This window comes from Neoarius graeffei, chromosome 11 (assembly GCF_027579695.1).
Source record: "Neoarius graeffei isolate fNeoGra1 chromosome 11, fNeoGra1.pri, whole genome shotgun sequence".
NCBI classification, from domain to species: Eukaryota; Metazoa; Chordata; class Actinopteri; order Siluriformes; family Ariidae; genus Neoarius; species Neoarius graeffei.
In genome coordinates this window covers 49,324,823-49,346,367 of record NC_083579.1, presented here as the reverse complement: position 1 = coordinate 49,346,367, position 21,545 = coordinate 49,324,823, and the positions used below count along the sequence as shown (strand labels likewise).

The 21,545-nt window shown below is 42.5% G+C and overlaps 2 protein-coding genes across 6 annotated transcripts in view; one reads left to right on the top strand and one right to left on the bottom strand.

Moving 5' to 3' along the window:
- Positions 1-13,614, top strand: part of kidins220a (kinase D-interacting substrate 220a) — a 108,801-nt gene extending 95,187 nt beyond the window's left edge. For 3 of the 5 annotated variants that reach the window (XM_060934096.1, XM_060934093.1, XM_060934094.1), the window contains 4 exons: positions 3,586-3,714; positions 5,252-5,350; positions 7,407-7,625; positions 12,156-13,614. In XM_060934096.1, coding sequence (XP_060790079.1) covers positions 3,586-3,714; positions 5,252-5,350; positions 7,407-7,625; positions 12,156-13,070 — 1,362 coding nt within the window. In that variant the 3' untranslated portion in view covers positions 13,071-13,614. The remainder of the gene's footprint in view (positions 1-3,585; positions 3,715-5,251; positions 5,351-7,406; positions 7,626-12,155) is intronic. The other 2 variants (XM_060934097.1, XM_060934095.1) reach the window with 1 other exon arrangement.
- Positions 13,615-15,578: 1,964 nt separating this feature from the next.
- id2a (inhibitor of DNA binding 2a) lies at positions 15,579-20,551 on the bottom strand. The gene is made up of 3 exons (XM_060934092.1): positions 17,310-20,551; positions 16,992-17,052; positions 15,579-16,177 (listed from the first exon to the last, which is right to left on the bottom strand). The coding sequence occupies exons 1-2, from the start codon at positions 17,676-17,678 to the stop codon at positions 16,996-16,998; spliced, it is 426 nt and encodes a 141-aa protein (XP_060790075.1). The 5' UTR covers positions 17,679-20,551; the 3' UTR covers positions 15,579-16,177; positions 16,992-16,995.
- Between the last annotated feature and the right edge of the window lie 994 nt (positions 20,552-21,545).

The window sequence follows — 21,545 nt, the reverse complement described above, 5'->3', positions numbered from 1 at the left end:
TTGATGGAACAATGAATTCTGAATTATACCAGCGAATTCCAAAGGAAAATGTCAGGACATCTGTCCATGAACTGAATCTCAAGAGAAGGTGGGTCATGCAGCAAGACAACAACCCTAAGTACACAAGTGGTTCTACCAAAGAATGGTTAAAAAAGAATAAAGTTAATGTTTTGGAATGGCCAAGTCAAAGTCCTGACCTTAATCCAATCAAAATGCTGTGGAAGGACCTGAAGTGAGCAGTTCATGTGAGGAAACCCACCAACATCCCAGAGTTGAAGCTGTTTTGTACAGAGGAATGGGCTAAAACTCCTCCAAACTGGTGTGCAGGACTGATCAACAGTTACTGGAAGCGTTTAGTTGCAGTTATTGCTGCACAAGGGGGTCACACCAGATACTGAAAACAAAGGTTCATATACTTTTGCCACTCACAGATATGTAATATTGGATCATTTTCCTCAATAAATAAATGACCAACTATAATATTTTTGTCTCATTTGTTTAACTAGGTTCTCTTTATCTACTTTTAAGACTTGTGTGAAAATCTGATGATGTTTTAGGTCATATTTATGCAGAAATATAGAAAATTCTAAAGGGTTCACAAACTTTCAAGCACCACTGTATATGCATATTGAAATTTCGTTTAATTTGGGCAAATTTTACCGGAGTTATGCCCTTAATTATTAACAAACGTGTACTTTGGCAATTTCATCAAGGTGTGCTTGCTTTCTGAAATCAACGTCCCTCACAATTTTTATCCCCCGCTGGCCAAAAGGCCCGAAGGGGGATTATGTCGTGGCGATGTCCGTCCATCTGTCCGTCCGTCCCAGGAAGGGTACTCACTTTCTGAAATCAACTCCTCTCACAATTTTTGGAAGAATTTCATGAAACTTGGCAGGATTCTTTGTTATATGTCAGTAATACGCATATTGCAATTTCATTCAATTCAGTCGCATTTTACCAGAGTTATGGCATAGTTGCCAGCGGGGGATATTGTGCTGTCATAGCGCTCTTGTTTTTGCTTTTGCATGCCTCGTATACATAGTACCTAGAATGCCATTCCTGATATTGTGGATTTAAAGTCTTGTGTGATTCTCACTCTACTACAGCTAGATTAATGAGCTTGATAGTTAAATCAGGTGTGTTTTTAGTAGGCAAAATGCAACAGCAACATAAAATGTGCATGTATGGGGACCCCATGTCTGGACAAGGGTGCTTTTGCCATAGTCACATCAAAAATGAAAGATAAATTCTTTGTAACTGTTTGGCAATGTCGTACACTAGAACTTTTATGAACTGCCTAGAAAAAGGCCACATTTCATAGTTGCAGCTGGACACTGAGCTTTCACTTCTCACACCAATGACCTTTAACATAAATCTTATTCCTCATTCAGGCTTGCTGGGACAGTTCTAGTTACTGTCCCCAGATAACCAGCATTCATGATCTGTTCCCAGAACAATGCTAATGGCCTGGTTCGGATGTTTTCACAATCATTTTCAAGGTGCATGAACAGCTCAAGTGGTTTGTTTTTGCCATAAGATGAACCAGATTTTGCATTATATTCATTTAGGAGTGGGGGAAAAAAAAAACATAGAAATTTTGGACCGCTTGGGTGAAAGGACAGTCTCAGTGTAATTGAGAGAAAAAAATCAGTTGAGTGGCTATGTCTATTCCAATGTTATTACTCCTGAAAAATACATTATACAATATAGTATGAAGGCTAAAATGTATTATTCTATCCACATTCACGGGATAGGAGAAATCGCGCACTCTGATTGGCTACTCTACTACTAGGATATCCGCTCATATATCGTGAGTAGAGAAAAACAAAACGGCAGAGCGTGTTGCTGAACCAACCGAGGACGAAATAAAAACTACTCGAAAACAAAACCCCCCCAAAATAAAAAAAGCACCAAAATATGGAATAAAAGTATCTGATGGTAAGAACATGTCTTTTCTTTATTTTTCAAGAATTATTATAGCATTTTTCGCAAATTGCTAATGTCATTTCGCCGTTTTTTTCACATTCTAAGCAGGAATGATTTTGTCAGACTGTTTTGTATAAAGTTTTTATTTATCGAACTTGCAAAAAATAAAAATGCTCTGTTTCTCAAAATCCAGTGAATGTGGATAGAATAAAACAGTTATTCCACTCAATCTCATCGTACATGGCTTATAGCCAACTCAGCGCTATGCGCCTCATCAGCTATCAGTTCATGTACAGTACGACTCGATTTTGTGGAATAACTGTTAAATATTCTTTATACTGAAGTCCAGAACTCTGGGTTTTAAACATGTGATGGTAAATCCTTTCAGGATCAATTTTCTTGCCAATGTCTTTCTTTTCCCTTTGTCTAAATGTGCTTACTCTGGACGAAAAGACTAACACTTCCGAGTGCTGGTGGTGAACGTAACTGATGTATAAATTGCCTGTTTCATGATTAATCATTCATGGAATGTCTTGCATTATCAGCAACCCATTAAATACTCTTGGCATCTCTTTGGCTACCCAAGACAGTGAGTGTGTGTATAGGAAGATGAAGCCAGTTTGATCTAGCTGATGATTCTGGCACCAGTCTTAACTGTACAGAGGCCATTAAGAATATATAGTTAATGGGCCCAGGTGAAGCTGAAATGAAATTTGGCATCGTACGAAACAAAACACTTTCATCATTATGTAACTTTTAATTTGTTTAATTCCCAGTAGATAAGGCTTGCAATATTCTTTAGAAGTTTCTCAAGATTTGCCTTGAGGTCTTCTTACAGCTATAGATTTACAGATGTGATGACATCTGATCTCTGAACGCAGGCGTTGCACAAGGTACTTTTCCATCAAATGTGACATAGATATTGGCTTTACAGGTTTGAAATGAGGTCTCAGGTGGATTTGCCATTCTGACGCAACAAACCTGTACGTCAGTCTGAATAGACACGCCTACGTTTGACACGGAGACGTTAGATATGGTATTTAGACATTCCCTGTCAATGAAGGGGAAGCTTAAAGAGATGATGGCAATTTGGTTTGATGCCTAGAAACATCAGAGACTTTATTTGGTCAGCATGTCACTTTTTTTTTTTTTTTTTTTAATGAGATGCACTCAACTTTGAGCATTTGGTTTGATTCATGATGACTTATATTGAAGCCATAAATACCTGCTTCTCCATAAGGAACTGCAGTGTCGGCATTCATTCCAGCCCTACATGCATCCACCTGATTCTGCTAATGAGCACTGAAAGACAGAAGTTAATTAGGTGGAGTGGTGTATCGTTGGAACAGATAGACATTGTGTCTCTCGACGTAGCCAGTTGAGCATGTGGGCCGTAAATACACTAGCATTTGCTTTACAGTATCATTCTTCACTTGTTCGCTCGCTGGTGAGTTTTATTCATATTTAACTAGTTTTCTCACTGCTTTGGCCTGAACAGCGGACATGGCTTCATACATTGTACCTGCTGCTACTTTATATTCTTCATCACTGGTGCACTGCATATGCTACTACACATTCTCAGAGATAGTGATGCATGGATGCATGAATAAATAGTGATGTTGGGGATATGTAAATAACTGTGTGTGCGCGTGTGTACAGGGCTCTGATTCTGCAGTAGTCCCTGGGCTCCTTAGTACTCTTAGCACTGATGATGTATGTGAAAGACTACGGCAGATTGAGGGCCTGGACTCTAGTATGGTGGAGCAGTACATCACCACTATCAAAAAGGTATGATTTGATTACAAAGCACACGTCAACATTTCTTATTTCCTTGACAGGACCCTAAAACGCTCTCCGATGAAACCTCCCATAAATAATCATCTTTTCCACCACCAAAGTGTTCAGAAGTTCCAATCTGGAACCATCCTGCACTTTTCTGCTCTAAAAGATCCAGTTCTCGAAATGAAAACTTGTTTACAACACTAAAATTCTGTTGGTCTGGGACCAAGAACCAGCGGTGTCAGGAACTAGGAGCACGGTGTCATTTTTCTCACCATAACAACAACTCATTAAAATGAGATGTGAACATCGCAGGCACTTTTAAAGAGAATATTCTGAACAAAATGAGTGAAATTAAAAAATTGCAACCATCAGTCAGCAGTCCAAGGAGGAAATGATCGTAATGAACTAAACAGAAGCTACATTACGGGTACTAGGATTAATGCCATGCTTCAGTTGAGCTGCTACACACTCAAATTTTACAGCTACAAGCAACACGTCACGAACGGCATGTAATAATTGATATATCATGCTGTGTTTCAAGAATTTGACTTTCTCAAACACAGAGACAAAATGGGAAAGACCCTCTGCAGTTTTTCTTTAGAAGCTGTGCATTAGGAAACTCCCACATTTTGTATCATTACATAACAGTTTAGCCAGTGGAACTGTGGACCAGTTCTTTAGAATGTCTCTGAACATGCACCAGGACCTTGTCAGTAAAAAAAAAAAAAAGGCATGTGACAGGTTTTAACATTTCTGTGATTAACAAATTTCTCACATTTACTGTGAAAACAGAACACTGATATTTGTGTATGGAACACAATCGGGCTGCAAAAAAAAAAAAAACATGGTGGCGTTCAACAACCCCTGTTACATCATCAGCTGATAACGCTTATCTGATTTACTTCAAGGAAGATTACAGGAGAGGCTAGCGAGCAAACACTATAATGTTTATTGATTATAGTGTAAGTGATGACAGGAATTAGCTTGTCTCACAGATGTTAAATACCATTAAACGTAACCATGAATAATTAAAAAGGCTGACATGTAGCAAATCGCCGTGGTATAAAAGCAAATAACGCACTTCAGGCTGTGATTGTTATATGAAAAGTGATCCACTTCAATTATTCCTCCATTTTGTTTTGGGGCATATCGCACCACCCCGGCATGGATTATTTTCCGATAACAGCATGGTCTGTCATGTGTTATCCCTTAATAATTTGGTCATAACCAGCTTTATCAGCTACATTGGTGTATCCAGATTTTATCTCCTTGTTTTCCTGCAATCACCATCTGAGCATTGGCAATGACATGACTAATGCCTTCAGACCATTATCCAACCTAACAGCTGTGCAGCAACAGCTACTGAAAGATCTCTATTGTAGTACAAGCATAAGCACTCAGGCCTTCAGAATGCACTAGCATGCACCAAACACAAGCTTGCCTCTTGTTTTCCCAAAGACCGTGCAGGTCCAAATAAATAAAGCTGCACGGAAGAGCTTCATAATCAGTTAAATGGTTAATTTGTGAATGTTTGCATTCCCAGGCGAATGTGAATGGCCGTGTCCTATGCCAATGTCAACTGGAGGAGCTCAAGAAGGAGATGAACATGAATTTTGGGGACTGGCATCTCTTCAAAGCAGTGGTAAGACATTAACAGGATTGTTATTTACTCCTTCAGATGACAGAAAAGCAAACTTTCTCTCTAATTCCTCATATTATGTCTTCTGAGTTTCCCCCACTCTTAATGCCCGATTCGGGCTTTTTAAACAATCCGTCTTTCGACAAAACATCCGGCATGGGGTTGCAATCAGGAAAACATGTAGTGTGTGTTGATCAGATCTCCATTTGTGCTACCACAAACGAATGTTGTGTTGCCAACAAGCAGGCAGCCATCTGGTCCAAGATGGCAGCTCTCAGAATGAACGAAGGTTATTGTCAGTGGGAGCTCAGCATCCACTCAAAGGTCTGAATAGCTTGACTTTTACAAGAAAGTAGCATTTATCACATTCAGAATCGTGTCTGTGGGAAATGGGAAACACACAGGACAGATACACAGACACACTGAATGACCAGATTCACTGCTCACTAATCCAAACGTCATCAGTAACCTTCCTTCGTTGTGCTATAATGCTATGTGTTTTTATACAGCGCCGTTCAATTCGTGATTCTGATTGATTGAAAGTGTCGATTAAGCTTTCTGTGCAGAGATTTACTGTAAGTATTTTTGGAAGGAGTCTACAGTGTCAGCATTTTGTAACGGTCAGCAGAAAGGCAGTTCCTGTAAGTTTTCTGAGTCTTCGGGAAGGAGGACTTTGCGCTTTCTTGGTAGCGTGATAGGCTGCATTTTTTAAAATCTTGTTAACAGAGAAAGAAAAAAGAAGCCGATTGAGGGAACAAATGTTTACAGCTCTATAGCTGTGATAACGTGATAAGAACTAACTTGTTTTGTGGATGTTGCACAACATTAAATATAACTAATAAACAGATAAAAGTATGATGTCATTCTTTAAAATAAAATTGTAAGCGTTTGCAATGTAGGATGGTCAGTTATCTATGTAATAAGCGGCAAAATTTGTTTGTTTGTTTGTCTTGAGCCAACATCGCCATTTCTCGACGGATTTTCACCAAATTTGGCAAGTAGGTCCGGGGATGACCTGGAATTTTGCAGATATAAACAAAATTCATGTACGGGCCGGGCGGCATGGTGGTGTAGTGGTTAGCGCTGTCGCCTCACAGCAAGAAGGTCCGGGTTCGAGCCCCGTGGCCGGCGAGGGCCTTTCTGTGCAGAGTTTGCATGTTCTCCCCGTGTCCACGTGGGTTTCCTCCGGGTGCTCCGGTTTCCCCCAAAGACATGCAGGTTAGGTTAACTGGTGACTCTAAATTGACCGTAGGTGTGAATGTGAGTGTGAATGGTTGTCTGTGTCTATGTGTCAGCCCTGTGATGACCTGCCGACTTGTCCAGGGTGTACCCCGCCTTTCGCCCGTAGTCAGCTGGGATAGGCTCCAGCTTGCCTGCGACCCTGTAGAACAGGATAAAGCAGCTAGAGATAATGAGATGAGACGTACGGGCCCCAGGGAGGTCCCTGGGGGGCACAACATCCACCTACCCCCTCCCTCAGTGCTTTTCACGTTACATTTATCAACACAAACTCTTGACAGATCTTCACTAAACTTGGCACACAGGTACAGGAGAGAGCCACAATTTGGCAGAACTCAGAAATTCCATATTTGGGCCCCTGGATGGTGGATGTTTGGATTTTTGCTTGTCTTGGGTTAACATCACCATTTCTCGACGGATCTTCAACAAATTTGACATGGAAGTCTGGGGGCAACCCAGGATTTTGCAAAACCCGGGAAACACCAGGTAACCTGCTAGGTGGAAAATAATCCACTTCTGGGTGGAAACAACCCTCTACTTTATGTTGGGTTATGACACCCCACCCCACTGTTGATCATTTTCGTAGAACAGCCTGCCTGGTCATGTTTTATTCTTTATATATTACAACCTGTCCACAACCAAAGGAACATGCTTTTTGAAATCAGACTTCTGATGCAACTTAACCAAATCTAGCATACCATTGATGAACCACCCAACATTTCCTAGGTGTTAGATAATTTGCGCACTGCTGTGTTTTCTTTAACTAACGTCCAGGTGAATGCGCATGATCTCTTCTGTTTCTGTGGTCCCTGTTCCCCAGGTGCTGGAGCAGCGGCAGGTGGAGAGTCAGCTGCTGCAGGAGGAATGTGTAAAGATTAGTGAGCAGAGCAGCAGTGCGTTGGTTCATCTTGAACCTCCTCCTGTCTGTTCTACAGCAGCTCCCCACAGAAGTCTACAATACAGCCTGAACCTCAGCTTCGAGGAACTCAGCACTGCCGGACTGGAGGAACCCGCCAGACCCCCCATCAACCACTGGAATGTGGGTGCCAAGTTACAACCTCTATTCTGATCAGTTCAACCAATAAACATGGTATCCATCCATCCATCCATCCATTTAGTCCTTATTTTACATCCATGCTAGCAGGTGACAAGTCAGTCACAGTGTAGTTTATTTCTTGTGGGTGTGTAATGACTGCTGGTGTTGTTGCATGCACTGTTCAGCTTTTTTTTTTTTCCTGATGAGAAACTAAAGAAGCAGCAAAAATGGAGAGCCTGTACAATACAATACAAGTCACTTTTGTGTAAAATGTACTCGAGTTTAATTTACATGTCACAAGCTAGGCCTATGGTCATGAGCTTTGGGTAATGACCGAAAGAACAAGATCGCGGATACAAGCGGCTGAAACGAGTTTCCTTCGCAGGGTGGCTGGGCGCTCCCTTAAAGATAGGGTGAGAAGCACAGTCACTCAGGAGGAGCTCGGAGTAGAGCCACTGCTCCTCCACATCGAGAGGAATCAGCTGAGGTGGCTCGGGCATCTCTTTCGGATGCCTCCTGGACGCCTCCCTGGGGAGGTGTTCCAGGCATGTCCCCGCAGGAGGAGGCCCCGGGGAAGACCCAGGACACGCTGGAGGGACCATGTCTCTCGGCTGGCCTGGGAACGCCTCTGTGTTCTTCCCGAGGAGCTGGCCGAGGTGTCTGGGGAGAGGGAAGTTTGGGCTTCCATGCTCAGACTGCTGCCTCCGCGACCCGGTCCCGGATAAGCGGAAGAAAATGAGATGAGATGAGACGAGACAAGCTAGGCTTCATATTAGCTTTGTTGATAGATTAGCAAAGCAAGCTAACCATATTAGCCACACACACACTCACCAAAGCGTCTCAGCTACTTCTTTTCAAGCTTTTTTTTCTCCCCTTCCCTTCATTTACAGAGGCTGTAAATGACAGTATAAGATGAAACCAAGGTTATACGTTTTTCTTCCATTTTTGCATCACGCATTAAATGGGAACTAACTGCAGGCAGAAACTAAAGTTGTGAATGGGGAATTGAAAAAAAAATGTTGGACCACATGCTCCATAAGATTGGTCGGAGGAATTATTCGAGCCAGAGGTTTGGATGTCACTTTAATACAGCAAGCTTAATTTACATAGAATAGCAATTCTCAATTCAAAGGTCACTTGTGCTGTCGGACACGTCCGTAGAAAATGAACGGTCGTCTGTTGCTTTGTCGCTCCTGAAAATGAACGTAGGGTTAGAAAGTAATAACTTTAAAATGTGTTGCAAAGGCTCACTAACTAAACAGTTATTAACACAAAGGGAATGAGACCCACTCCTTGTCTCATTTACTATATTTGTCAACAAATGCATAATGTGTTCATCAATGGATTTTAATTGTAGGCCAAGGGAAAAAAATGCCCAACAAATGGTTGGTCGTAAACAGATTATTCAAGAAGGAGGCCAGAAGAGACTGATGCAAGCTGTAAGATTCAGAAGTGCAAGTTTCTGTTACAGTTAGTCAGCTGACATCGTGAGAACAAAGGCGCTAGCATTGTCAGTCACACACTCTTGGTTTAATGAGGCAAGGCAGGCTTTTTGGCTCCATCTATAAGATAGGTGTATCTTATCCGTCCGAACGAGACCGGATTATTCACATAACACCAAGTTTATATATAGGTAAGTATTTAGACAGTCGCTGCACAAATTCACGTCTATAATCCTAAACACATGCTCACAGTCAGAATCTATTAATATATAGCTTAGATTCACTGGCTGTGCTGCCCTATAGTTATAAATACACAAACACCCCCCCGCCCTGCCCCTGCACATATAGACTTTCAGAGAAACATACATTTTCACCATAGCAGCTTTCTTGACTAACAAAGAAGCAGAAGCAAGCTTCTGCTTTTTAGTAGTTTATCAGAAGAGTGGAACTCGCCTGTGGTTTACTGGGTGACAAACGGAGTGTTCTCTGACCTGCATGAGCAGAGGAAGTGAAGGGCTGGACTGCCTCACAACACACACGCACACATTTAACGCAGAGCTGCATGTGCAAGCCCGTTCCTGACACATAGAATTGGCTAGTTGTGCACAAACTTGTCACTCCACATTTACCAAGCACATCTCGCTGCAGTGTCTAGAATTTTTGATATTACAGGGCTTTGCCACTTGAGCGTTTCCCTATTTTGTAGTGTTACAACCTGGAAATGAAACGGATTTGATTGGCATTATGTTATTAATATACACAAAATAGCCCATAATAATGAAATGGGGAAATAAATATAATTTGCACACTTACACTACCGTTCAAAAGTTTGGGGTCACTTTGAAATGTCCTTATTTTTGAAAGAAAAGCACTGTTCTTTTCAATGAAGATCACTTTAAACTAATCAGAAACACACTCTATACATTGCTAATGTGGTAAATGACTATTCTAGCTGCAAATGTCTGGTTTTTGGTGCAATATCTCCATAGGTGTATAGAGGCCCATTTCCAGCAACTCTCACTCCAGTGTTCTAATGGTACAATGTGTTTGCTCATTGCCTCAGAAGGCTAATGGATGATTAGAAAACCCTTGTACAATCATGTTAGCACAGCTGAAAACAGTTTAGCTCTTTAGGTGGGGTTTACATTAGACCGTATCAGCGGATCATCAGATTAACGTTTTGCGTGCACACAGCAACGCCAATACACGATTCGCATGCACACAGCAACGCCAATACACAGATACGCTCGGCTCCGCAGGCATCCTGCGCTCCAAATCACTCCGCCCTGAACAGCGAGTGCCCTCTGGAGGGTGCGCACTCCGGCCCTGCGCGGCTCACAGAGCGCGCGAGTGAAGCGCACGAGCAGTGATTCGGGACTGAGCCGCTGTGTGTGTGATCTCAGTGCATATCGGGCATGCGCGTCACTTACCACTTGCAAGTGGAAGAATGGCAAGCCTAAAGACAATCATAACTACACAATGGGCAGTATTTGCATCAGTATTTGCAGTATTTTCATACTTTTATACTCTTTAATGAAAGGTGATACAAGGCGGAAGTCCGCGCCGTTTTTCAGCAGTCGCGTCACATGACCAACGCCAGCGAATCAGGAAGGTGGATGTCACAGTGACGTTGTCCAATGACGACGCCAGCTAGAGCTCAGCACAGCGTATCCGCGTATTCTCAATGTTTACACAGCACCGGACCAGACACGATCTGGATTGAATACGTGGACCCTGGCGGATTCCCGTTTCCCGGCGTTTTAATGTAAACGGACAGTGCATCCATGAAGAAAACAAGACAGATACGGTCTAATGTAAACTTGGCCTTAAAGAAGCTATAAAACTGACCTTCCTTTGAGCAGATTGAGTTTCTGGAGCATCACATTTGTGGGGTCGATTAAATGCTCAAAATGGCCAGAAAAATGTCTTGACTATATTTTCTATTCATTTTACAACTTATGGTGGTAAATAAAAGTGTGACTTTTCATGGAAAACACAAAATTGTCTGGGTGACCCCAAACTTTTGAACGGTAGTGTATTTACAAATGAAAAATGGAAATTGTGATTGAACAAGTATTTACTCTCTGCTGTGAAACCTTTAAATTAATTCTGGTGCAACAAGTTGCCATCAGACGTCACATAATTAGTCGAATGGAGTTCACCATCGTGCAATTTAAAGTGTCACAGGCCATCAACAGAAATTCATCTGTTCCTGGAAGGCCCAAGAGTGTTCTCTTTTTTTTTTTTTAAAGAAAGAGATCATGCCAAAACAACCAGCATCACAATGACCAAGAAGCTCTCATACCAAGTCCAGGACAACGTTCCGGAAAAGTATTAATCAGGGTTCGGTTCTAAAATCTCATCCCCAGCTTTGAATATCCCGCTGAGCACCATTAAACCCATTATTAAACGACGAAAGTTTTTTGAGGCCATCAACAAAGTGCTAGTGACTGAGTAAGGAGGGAGTCAGAAAAGTAACCTAGAGGCGAAAGCTAACTCTTAGCTTAATGCTCCCACCATCATGCTTCACTGTAAAGATGGCGTTCTCAGGATGATTTTTCTCATCAGACCAGAGAAACTTTTTTCCAGACTTGCAGTGTCCAACATGTTTTTTGGCAAATGGGATTTCGTATGACTTGTCACGCTTCCATCAAGGCCAGATCTGTGTAGTGTTTGAGCTGCAGTTGTCCTGTGAACAACTTCTCCCATCTGAGCTGTGGATCTCCTGCTGCTTCGGAGTTACCTTTGGCCTCTTCAGGAGTTAGTCAGTAGACACAGAAAGCGAACAGAGTGTAGAAGTAACCGTTATAAAGGTGATAAATTAAAACAACTAATATATTTATAGCATCTACTCAATATCCATCACACTTAAAAATATATGGAGAAAAAAACAATTATATATAAACACCAACTATAATTCAAATCTGTGGGAAACAGTGACGTGGGAAACCTTTGTGACGCATGGTAGAGGTTTTGTGAATTCCTCAGTCAAACAATTAAAATTAATGTATTAATTATCCTTTCAGAGATGGGACTGTGTTTTTAAAGGGAAGAATTTGTGAGCTGTAATATTCCTTTACACTGTTCACAGACCTTTGGTTTGTCACTCCAGGTTGTGACCCACAGGACTTCCAGCATGTCCAGTCTGAATTCTCAGGAGTCATCCAATGACATTAGTAAGTTAACTGACAGGCAGCAAGCAGAGTACCGCAGTGCCTACCAAGACTACATCTCTCACATGGCCCAGCTGGAGGCAGGCGGCTCTGGGGTCGAGAGATCAGAAGACAAGGCCAAGGATGGCGAGCAGGAAGGCCGCAAATCCTTCAAGAGAAACTCTAAAACAGGAGAGAGTGTGATGGACTACTCCACTGCCCAAGACTCTGGTCTTCTCCATCCAATCACGGAGGAGGACGAGAAACCAGAGCGCAAACCCTCCGTGAGCCGTGCCAAGGGACCAGGGCCGCGCTACCACAGTGTACCCAACGAAGAGGATGAGGAGGAATGTGTGCCTGAGGAGCTTGATGCCACACTCCTCTGGGAAGGGCAGCAAGAGGAGATGCAGGCAAAGAGCTTTGTCTCTGCCGGAATGGACAAAAAAGAGTCGTCGGACTCAGGCATGAGGTCCAGCGACAGCTCCTCTAATCATTCACTACAGGATGAGGAGAGTGAGGAAGAGGATGAAAAGTCAAAAGAGGAAGACCTTGTGACCACAATACGCATGTCCATCTGCTCAGAAGCTTTGTCTGAGGCCAGCAGCCCCGAGGAGACCTGGGCCACATCACACACACACACGCAAGCTGTCACCAACCTGAACCAGGCAGCCAGCAACAAGTCGCCCATCAACAACAACAACAATAACGGAGACGAGCGCAGCCTTATCATCTCTCCGGGACCAAGCACTGGCCCCAGAGCTCTGCTCAACCACAACCTTCTCACAGTGCGAATGAAAAAGAGCGCAAACACCACGCAGGACAAGGGCAGTGAAGAACGAGAGAGCGTGCTATAAAGAGCAGGATGGTGTTTTTCTCTTTTTTTTAATGAAATAAATTCAATATGGTACAAAGAAAGTTGCTATTCTGTTTGTGATAAATATACAATTGTGCAACATGGAGATATTGAGTAAATAAGTCTATGGATTTAATGGAAGATTTTCAGGCGTAACAGCCAGCTGTGGTCAGTAGGGTGCTAGAAAATAATGCAATTGTCAACTAATTTAGTACTGTAACTACTGTAGGCTGTACTGCAACTGGGGTCATTCATGGTCTATTACTTGTGGAATTAGGAAGTGTAATTTACATTAGATCATTGAGAACGTAGAGGCGGATAGTTAAATGTTAGAATACTGAAGAGAAAAATGCTCGTGTTAAGTAAAAACCTCTCAAAGTGATCATTCAGTACACTGAATGTAAATGCTGTGCTTATTGTTTATGAATAATTTGTAAAGCCGTCCATGCATGTTAGTGTTAGCTAGTGAATTAAAAAAAAAATAAAAATCATATGCTGTGTGATGAGTACATTTCCTCAAAATGCATGACTGTTTCAGGAAGTAATAAAGACTGCATTTCAAATACTTATGTTCCTGGTGTACAAAGCATTTTGTGTGCGCGCGCGCGTGTGTTTGTTCTTAACTACAGCAACCAAGAGCAAATTGTCATGTACACAGTAATATGAAATTCATTCACCATGTAAAATCTATCAGGAAAGGGTTTATCATTACTGACAACTCGTATCACAATAGTTTCTCTTCCCTTTAATCATCAAACTCACTTGAAACAGTGATGTCTCTTCTGCATTGTCCAGTCATTAATAACAGCTTCTCTGTACTAGCCTTTCCTGTCCTTTATAATTAATGTTAGACATTATTCGGATGCATGCATAAGCCTAAGCTTTGTGTGTTGTATTTTAAGCCAGAGTGGAATAGACTATATAGATACATCTTGTGCTGAACGCTGTTATGGCCAAACGTCAAGAAAATAATTCTAATAGCCCACATGCTGATGTATTTCATTAGAGCTTCTCTAATTTGGCACACAGACTTTAATTATGTCAGGAACAAGTATCTAAATACTAGATCACTGAACTGACATATGGCCGAGTCCACTTGTATTGGCTCAACAGGTTATGGATCAGAGGGTTAGGGTTCGAGCCCCATAAAATAGCATCACCACAAGCACAACACTGTCCATGTCGACCCTACATAGACGTGATTAAAAGATGTAAAAAGTAGTAGTACGGGGTGTATGTGATGAGTTTTCCGGTAGGTGGCGCACTCTTCATAAATTCAACCAGTCTCTAGTGTACATTTCAGTTGTGCTTCAAGAAAGAACCAGTGAGTGCTGGTTCCAGTATACAGCCCTTGTAATGACTCGTACTCAGACTGGTTAAGCATGAGCGCAATAGAGCAGTGAGTGCTGGTTCACATTGAGGCCCTTTTATTTTAAGTAGACACTCCAAGCCTTGAAAAAAAAAAAAAAATTCCATTACACATTCTCAGTAATAACAGTGGTTTGGGGGTTCCATGATAGACATTTGTAACCTTAGTAGCCATTATTGTTCATCCCCTCTCTCCCCAGACTTGTCAGGTTGATTTGATTTGTTCATAAAAAGTCCTGAAATGTGTTAAATGTAACATAAGCCAATTAATTCATTAAAAAAATAAAACTGTGTGCGCTTGGTAGAAAACAGCACCAGATAGGAAGAAGCTTAACTTCAGAACTAACAGAAGCTGTTTCATCTGAGCCCAAGTCCAAGCGGTGTCCTAAACTATAGTACAACACCACCACAGACAGTCATTTAGCCCAGGGTAGTGTTTAATATGGTAGCACCAATACTGCACACTAACAGCCTACTGAATAATCAGTTCATACTGTGCCACTACAGATAGATGTACTATTTTGATATCCTACTAGATTTAGTGCATTAATGTGGTTTAGTACGCTTAAATTAAGCCAGACCCAGAGATCTAGTCTATAGGAGGAACATGTCAAAAGTCATGAGGAAAAGAAACAATGGGTTATAAGCATCAAAAGAGAAAGAACCAAACACCACAAGTACCTTTCACCCTCAGGGGAGGAAAAGTACCAAACTGTACCATTCCTTGTTGCCTAGATGGTACCCTTAACCTTTAACTTCAGTAGCATATTATTTACCTGTAAGTACATAGGTGCTTAGTGTACATTTAAGACACAGTCTAAAATTGTAGGCCTAAAGATAAAAAAAAAAAGGTACATAATATAAGCAACAACAAAAGGTGCAGTGTAGCATTGAGTGTGTTCACGATAACATGAGCTAATTAAAATGGGGCAGTGTTATTCCCCTTCATAATATAACGAAACCAAATGCAGGTTATAAACAACTTGTTTAATATCTCAGACCTTTTCGAGGAGTCTTGACAGTCGACACACATGAGCTCAGTTCGGGTGAACAGTTTTATACATGTCGCATGAACATCTGTCCGGCGCGCGCCACCATCACACACAACTCCAGCAGGCCTACAGACTACAACAGACGTGTGTTCAAATAAAGCATTTGATTTATTTTTTATATATAAAAAAGGTACGCTTTACAATTACTTTTATAAAAAGTTTCAGCATAATTAAATACAGCATGACACTTTGCAGCGTGGCAGAGGCCAGCGACTGCAACTATACAGGATACAACTCGGAGAGAGTTCACGAGGTTTCACGCGCATGTCAGGTTGGCCGTCCAGTCCTTCACGTGCCCGAAGAATGTCGCAAAAACAAGAAAAGAAAAACAAAGAGACTAAACTTTGTACAGTAACTGAAGCGCACCGGCTTCTATTCACACCGTCTTCACCACCAAAACAGCCACATTTAAGAGAATGCGACATCTTCCATTCCGGTTTCCCTCCCGCTTTGGGGAATATAGTGCTTCTTCGTCTTGAAAGGGGGGGAAAAAAAGAACTAAACAAAGACTAAACGAGTCTTTAGATAAATAAAATCAATGTCCGAACCAAGAAACACATCACATACATTGTCCTCTTCATTCAGGAGGGAAAAAAGATCCAGGCGAGAACAGAAATTGAGCGTGTTGAGGGGGAGAGAGGATCGGTTCAATTCCCGGGTCCTGTGTGTTCACGGCTTAAGCAAACACCTGCAAGAAATTGAGAAAGAAAGAAAAAGAAAGGAGAGAGAGAGGCGCATTTAGCACACAGAACAAACAGGCCGGAGATCCGGACAGTCTGGCGCCACAGAGGAAGCCGCGGCTCCAGCATTTAACCAAAACACACACACACACACACACAGAGAGTGCGGAGCAGATGGAGCTGCTCTAACCACGGCCAGAGGAAAGGAAACACTCCTGCTGTCTGACTACTGACAGGACACAGGGTTGGGATTATTAAATCCGGATCCATCCTTATGTCCAGTATGAACATAAAAGCTGCGAAAGTCCAGTTTGTTTATATCCATGACACTTTAAACAGTATGCCTAGTACTATTTTGCCATATTGAGATTAAAGGAAAAAACGAGCTAATATTTTTCATATTTGACCAGAATTTCAATAGCAGCCCAGATAGATTATTAACTAGTATTAAAAAAATTGTAAAAGTAGCTACTATAGGAGATACTTTGACAAGCTGCTAGTTCATGCTTATGAATCGTCTAGTAAATGCAGACCATCTTTGATACATGATCACACATACACACACTTCTGCACATGATATTAAAACAAACAAACAAAAACGTCACTTGATCACATCCGATTTGACAGACTTGGTACAAATTGACAATAGATATCCTTTTTTTTTTTTTTAAACATCTGGTTTGTTTTACCTGTGGATTAGGCAATCACATTTATAATAGCAACATTTTCACTTGGACTGCCATTTAACCAACTAGTCAACTCATAACATCTGGATGAGAGAGAGAGAGAGAGAGAGAGAGAGAGAGAGAGAGAGATATTTACCTGTTTAACGGTAAAGTGTCCGACTGTCCTCTGTGATCAAGTCTGACTGAAACTCCGGCGTCTAACATGCAAGACAAGACAAGACGAGGACAGACAGACAGTTATTATTCAGGTTTATAATCCATTTCAAAGTAAAATAACCCAATTATATAGATAGGCTATATGGACATATACAGTCGAGAATATTCACAACACTGCTAAACCGAAAGGCTTGTGATCTATAAAGTGAGATATCGTGTCTTTAGATAGATATTTGTGTGTTGTACACACTGCCTAAAGCTCACTATTGTGCTGCGTGCTGGTGCCCAGCAGGTTCACCTGTAAGGACAGGATCCTGATGTCTGTGTTGATGGTGGTGAGCGGTGTTCTGGAGGAGCCCTGGCCGGCTCGGGGGTGATGGAGAGTGCTGCTGCTGCTGCTGCTGCTGATCGCGGAGTGGGAGTCGAGGGCGATCTGCAGATCCAGGATGTAATCGATGACATGCTGCAGGATCTCCATTTTGCTCACGTGCTTGTTCTGCGGGATGCTGGGCACGAGCTCCTTCAGTTTGGAGTAGCAGTCGTTCATGTTGTAGAGCAGGCTGAGAGGGTCATCCGCGGGGCTCTTCATCCGAGACACTCCGAGGCTTTGCTCCGTCACGCTCGCACCGCTTTTCCGGAAAGACCTCACTGGACTTATAGCTTTCATGCTGAAGTTTGTATGGCGAGACGATTTTTAGATAATAGGCTACTTCGATTATTACTATTTGTCCTAGTTGTGCTTGCGGCAGTGTGGAAGCAAACGCACTGGATTAACAAGCTGTCATCGCTGAATATATACCCAGCTGGGTGGGTTTTGACGCGGTGTTGTAGACCTCGTGGATTGGACCGGTACCTCGCGTCAATCATCTCTCTCTCGCCACGCTATTGGCCCGTGAAGCGAGCGCGCAAGTCCCGCCCCTCTTTTCCTCATTTTTTTTTTTTAACCAGTGAGCGCGCGCGCGACGTGCTGCTGACTGACTACCTTCAGCTTTCAGAGCTAATTCCGCAATTCAGTATACCTGTTCCTGATCAGGAGAGTCGCTCACTCCTCACAAGAGACTGGTTCAGTGCCGAGGTGTCGTTTTATCCGAATCACTCCTCCAAGACAGAACAACAAACAGCAATCACACACTGGAACAGGATTCTGTTAATTCACGTGTCAATACCTATATGATTACCTGCATGTATAGACAACATCTACATGGTTTTGATCATTTAATCAAATGTCCTATTATTTGTCAAGCTGTAATATTATAAAAGATGCTCCTGCATGCATGCATGCATAGGTAGCTGTAATGGTTATGGGTGCGAATAGGTTCTAGCCAAAGTCAGGTGATCCAGTCCAAATTGACTTTTTTTTATTTCTACTCATGATCTTTGATTAAATGGTTGGAAATGTGTTGCTGTGATTGCTTGTGCTCCTGTTTACACACTGCATCTGTCAACGAGGCCCGTATTTAAGCCCTGAGGACTGTCTCTCATCCTTCTTGATTATCAGGTTATCAGGATTAGCCTATTTTAAGGAATGTAATGCCCATGTAGATTTTTCAACAATTTTTAATTGAAGTAAAATTCATGCGTGGTGAAATGCAATAGAACACATTCACTGTCTCCAGATTTTTAAAGGATAGGAACTAATACATTATTTAGGTATAATAATCATACTCTGGTGCTAATGTGTAGTGTAAGACCTACTGTTCCAGCTGCAAAAGAAAAAAGTAAGTGTGTATGTGTGTGTGTGAGAGAGAGAGAAAGAGACAGTCTGCCTAGCCCCAGCTGTAAATATTACTACAGCATTGTAGATTTTGAAGTGTAGATGCACAATAAATCTAAAGCAAACAGGCATAACATATACCTTAAGCTTTATTACAGCTGTAATCAGGAGGTTACCTGAGAGACAAATAAGGTTTCCTGTCCAACCTCCATCTGATCTGACCAGAGAGACGTTTTGCAGAAGTGTGCTGGAATGCAGTGCGATGCTTATGTGCTGGAATGCACTGATTTGCATGCAATCTTATTTCTAACTATCCAGAACAAAAGCATGGATGATATTCTACCTGTATCAATCATGGAGGGCTGAGTGTTTATATTTAAATCTTTGATTTTGCATTGCGCTTCACTGCGCTCCAGGCGCAACATTTACTATCCCAGGGCGCCACACACTCCTTGGCGTATTTTCTATCATGATGAGATCTGGGACTCTTTAAGATCCTGTCCACATCTGGTGCGATCGGGGTATTTTTTCTGTCTCGATCGCTCCCGACCCCGCCTTTTTTCTTTTCTTTTTGTTCTCACAGCTGTGTACATTTCGCACGGCGCCCTGACTGATTCCTGACAGGTGATGAATTGGCACCCGGTTCGGCAGAGCAGATCAGCTCAGTGCAGTGTAGGGTGGAGAGAGGAGAAGCGAGCTCGTGCTCTCGCAGACTCTCTGGCGCCAGGCACGTGACGTCACCCATTCAGCGCGGCCCCGCGGCCCGAATCTCGCGGCGCCGCTCGGGCGGCTGCTATGGAGACAAGGGGGCCGCGGGTTCGCGCGCGCAGAGTGCTGAGAGATCCGAGCTGATCCCGACACCTCGGAGTCTCTAACGCTCCGGGGCCCGCACACCTGCAGCCATTTGCATTTCTTGATTTGGGTCACGTTAAACTCGGCAGAACTCGTCATCCACCCCGAGTCGTGCAAAAAAAAAAAAAAAACAGCTGCATTTTAAATGAAATCAAGTGATGCTGAAGTCACCCTGCATATATACGTGGCTATACATAAAAGTGCTAATATGCGTAATTACGCACGCACTCTACTTGAATATAAATTTGTTTTCTTCTTGGTTGAGGCCACAATCATGTAAAATCTAACCTGCATTCGGGCTTTAAACACCTCCTGTGTTTATATATTCCACTAAATTCAATGCCTTGATTGTCTCCACTGATCACCAGATCTTTAAAATGGGTGCATTTTTCCTTACGGCATGTGCGGATCTTTTAAGACGTGCCGGAAAAAAAAAAAATTACAAAGTTGCCAGAAAGTTGAGAAGTTTTCGGCGGGTCGGCGTCTGAGTGTCTGTGTCCCGCCCACCGCGCTGCTCTTCCGGTTCAGTGCAGCTGCACGCGCGCTCTCCTCCACCTCCACTGGTCAACAAAGGCGTCCTGAGAGCGCATGGGAATTCCCTGAAAACTCACAACACTCATTTCCCAACATACTCTCTCTCTCTCTCTCTCTCTTTCTCTAAGTAATGTTTTCCCACATCACTCTTCTCCGTCCTTATAGACAGAGTACAGAAATGTAGTTTTTACTAATAAAATCTAATCCTAACACTGTTACCGATAGTCGCTCTGTTACCTCAGCGGGGTTTATCGGTAACGTCTAGTTCTGCTAAACACGTGACTTCCTTTCTACAGCACTCCGGTCTAATCCACACCAGCTCTGGACACTCGTCTGAACAGACTCTCACTCCTTCTGCGCGTCCAAATCCGAGTCAGCCTTTACTGAAGCGCTCCGCTCGACCCTGAGCGCTCTCTCTCTCTCTCTCTCTCTCTCTCCAGGCGCGTGCACCACTACACATATTAAAAGTGCGGCGCGCGACTCGTGTAGTTACCTCGAGCCCTCGGGGGCGTGGCCTCACCTTTTATTGTTTGGTTTTGTGCCCCAGAAAGGGGGTGCCAAATTTTATGGTCGAAATCTGAGGCTTACAAACATCATGCAGCCAAAGACCCCTTGAACTGTAAAACAAATCCCACGGACCCATCAATATAGATTTTAAACCTATTTCCAAAACCTGCCAAGTCAATTTCTTTAAATCACAGTTTCATATGTACAACCCCGATTCCAAAAAAGTTGGGACAAAGTACAAATTGTAAATAAAAACGGAATGCAATGATGTGGAAGTTTCAAAATTCCATATTTTATTCAGAATAGAACATAGATGACATATCAAACGTTTAAACTGAGAAAATGTATCATTTAAAGAGAAAAATTAGGTGATTTTAAATTTCATGACAACAACACATCTCAAAAAAGTTGAGTACCACTGTGAGACATCCCCTTTTCTCTTTACAACAGTCTGTAAACGTCTGGGGACTGAGGAGACAAGTTGCTCAAGTTTAGGGATAGGAATGTTAACCCATTCTTGTCTAATGTAGGATTCTAGTTGCTCAACTGTCTTAGGTCTTTTTTGTCGTATCTTCCGTTTTATGATGCGCCAAATGTTTTCTATGGGTGAAAGATCTGGACTGCAGGCTGGACTGCAGTACCTGGACCCTTCTTCTACACAGCCATGATGCTGTAATTGAGGTTTGGCATTGTCATGTTGGAAAATGCAAGGTCTTCCCTGAAAGAGACGTCGTCTGGATGGGAGCATATGTTGCTCTAGAACCTGGATATACCTTTCAGCATTGATGGTGTCTTCCCAGATGTGTAAGCTGCCCATGCCACATGCACTAATGCAACCCCATACCATCAGAGATGCAGGCTTCTGAACTGAGCGCTGATAACAACTTGGGTCGTCCTTCTCCTCTTTAGTCCGAATGACACGGCGTC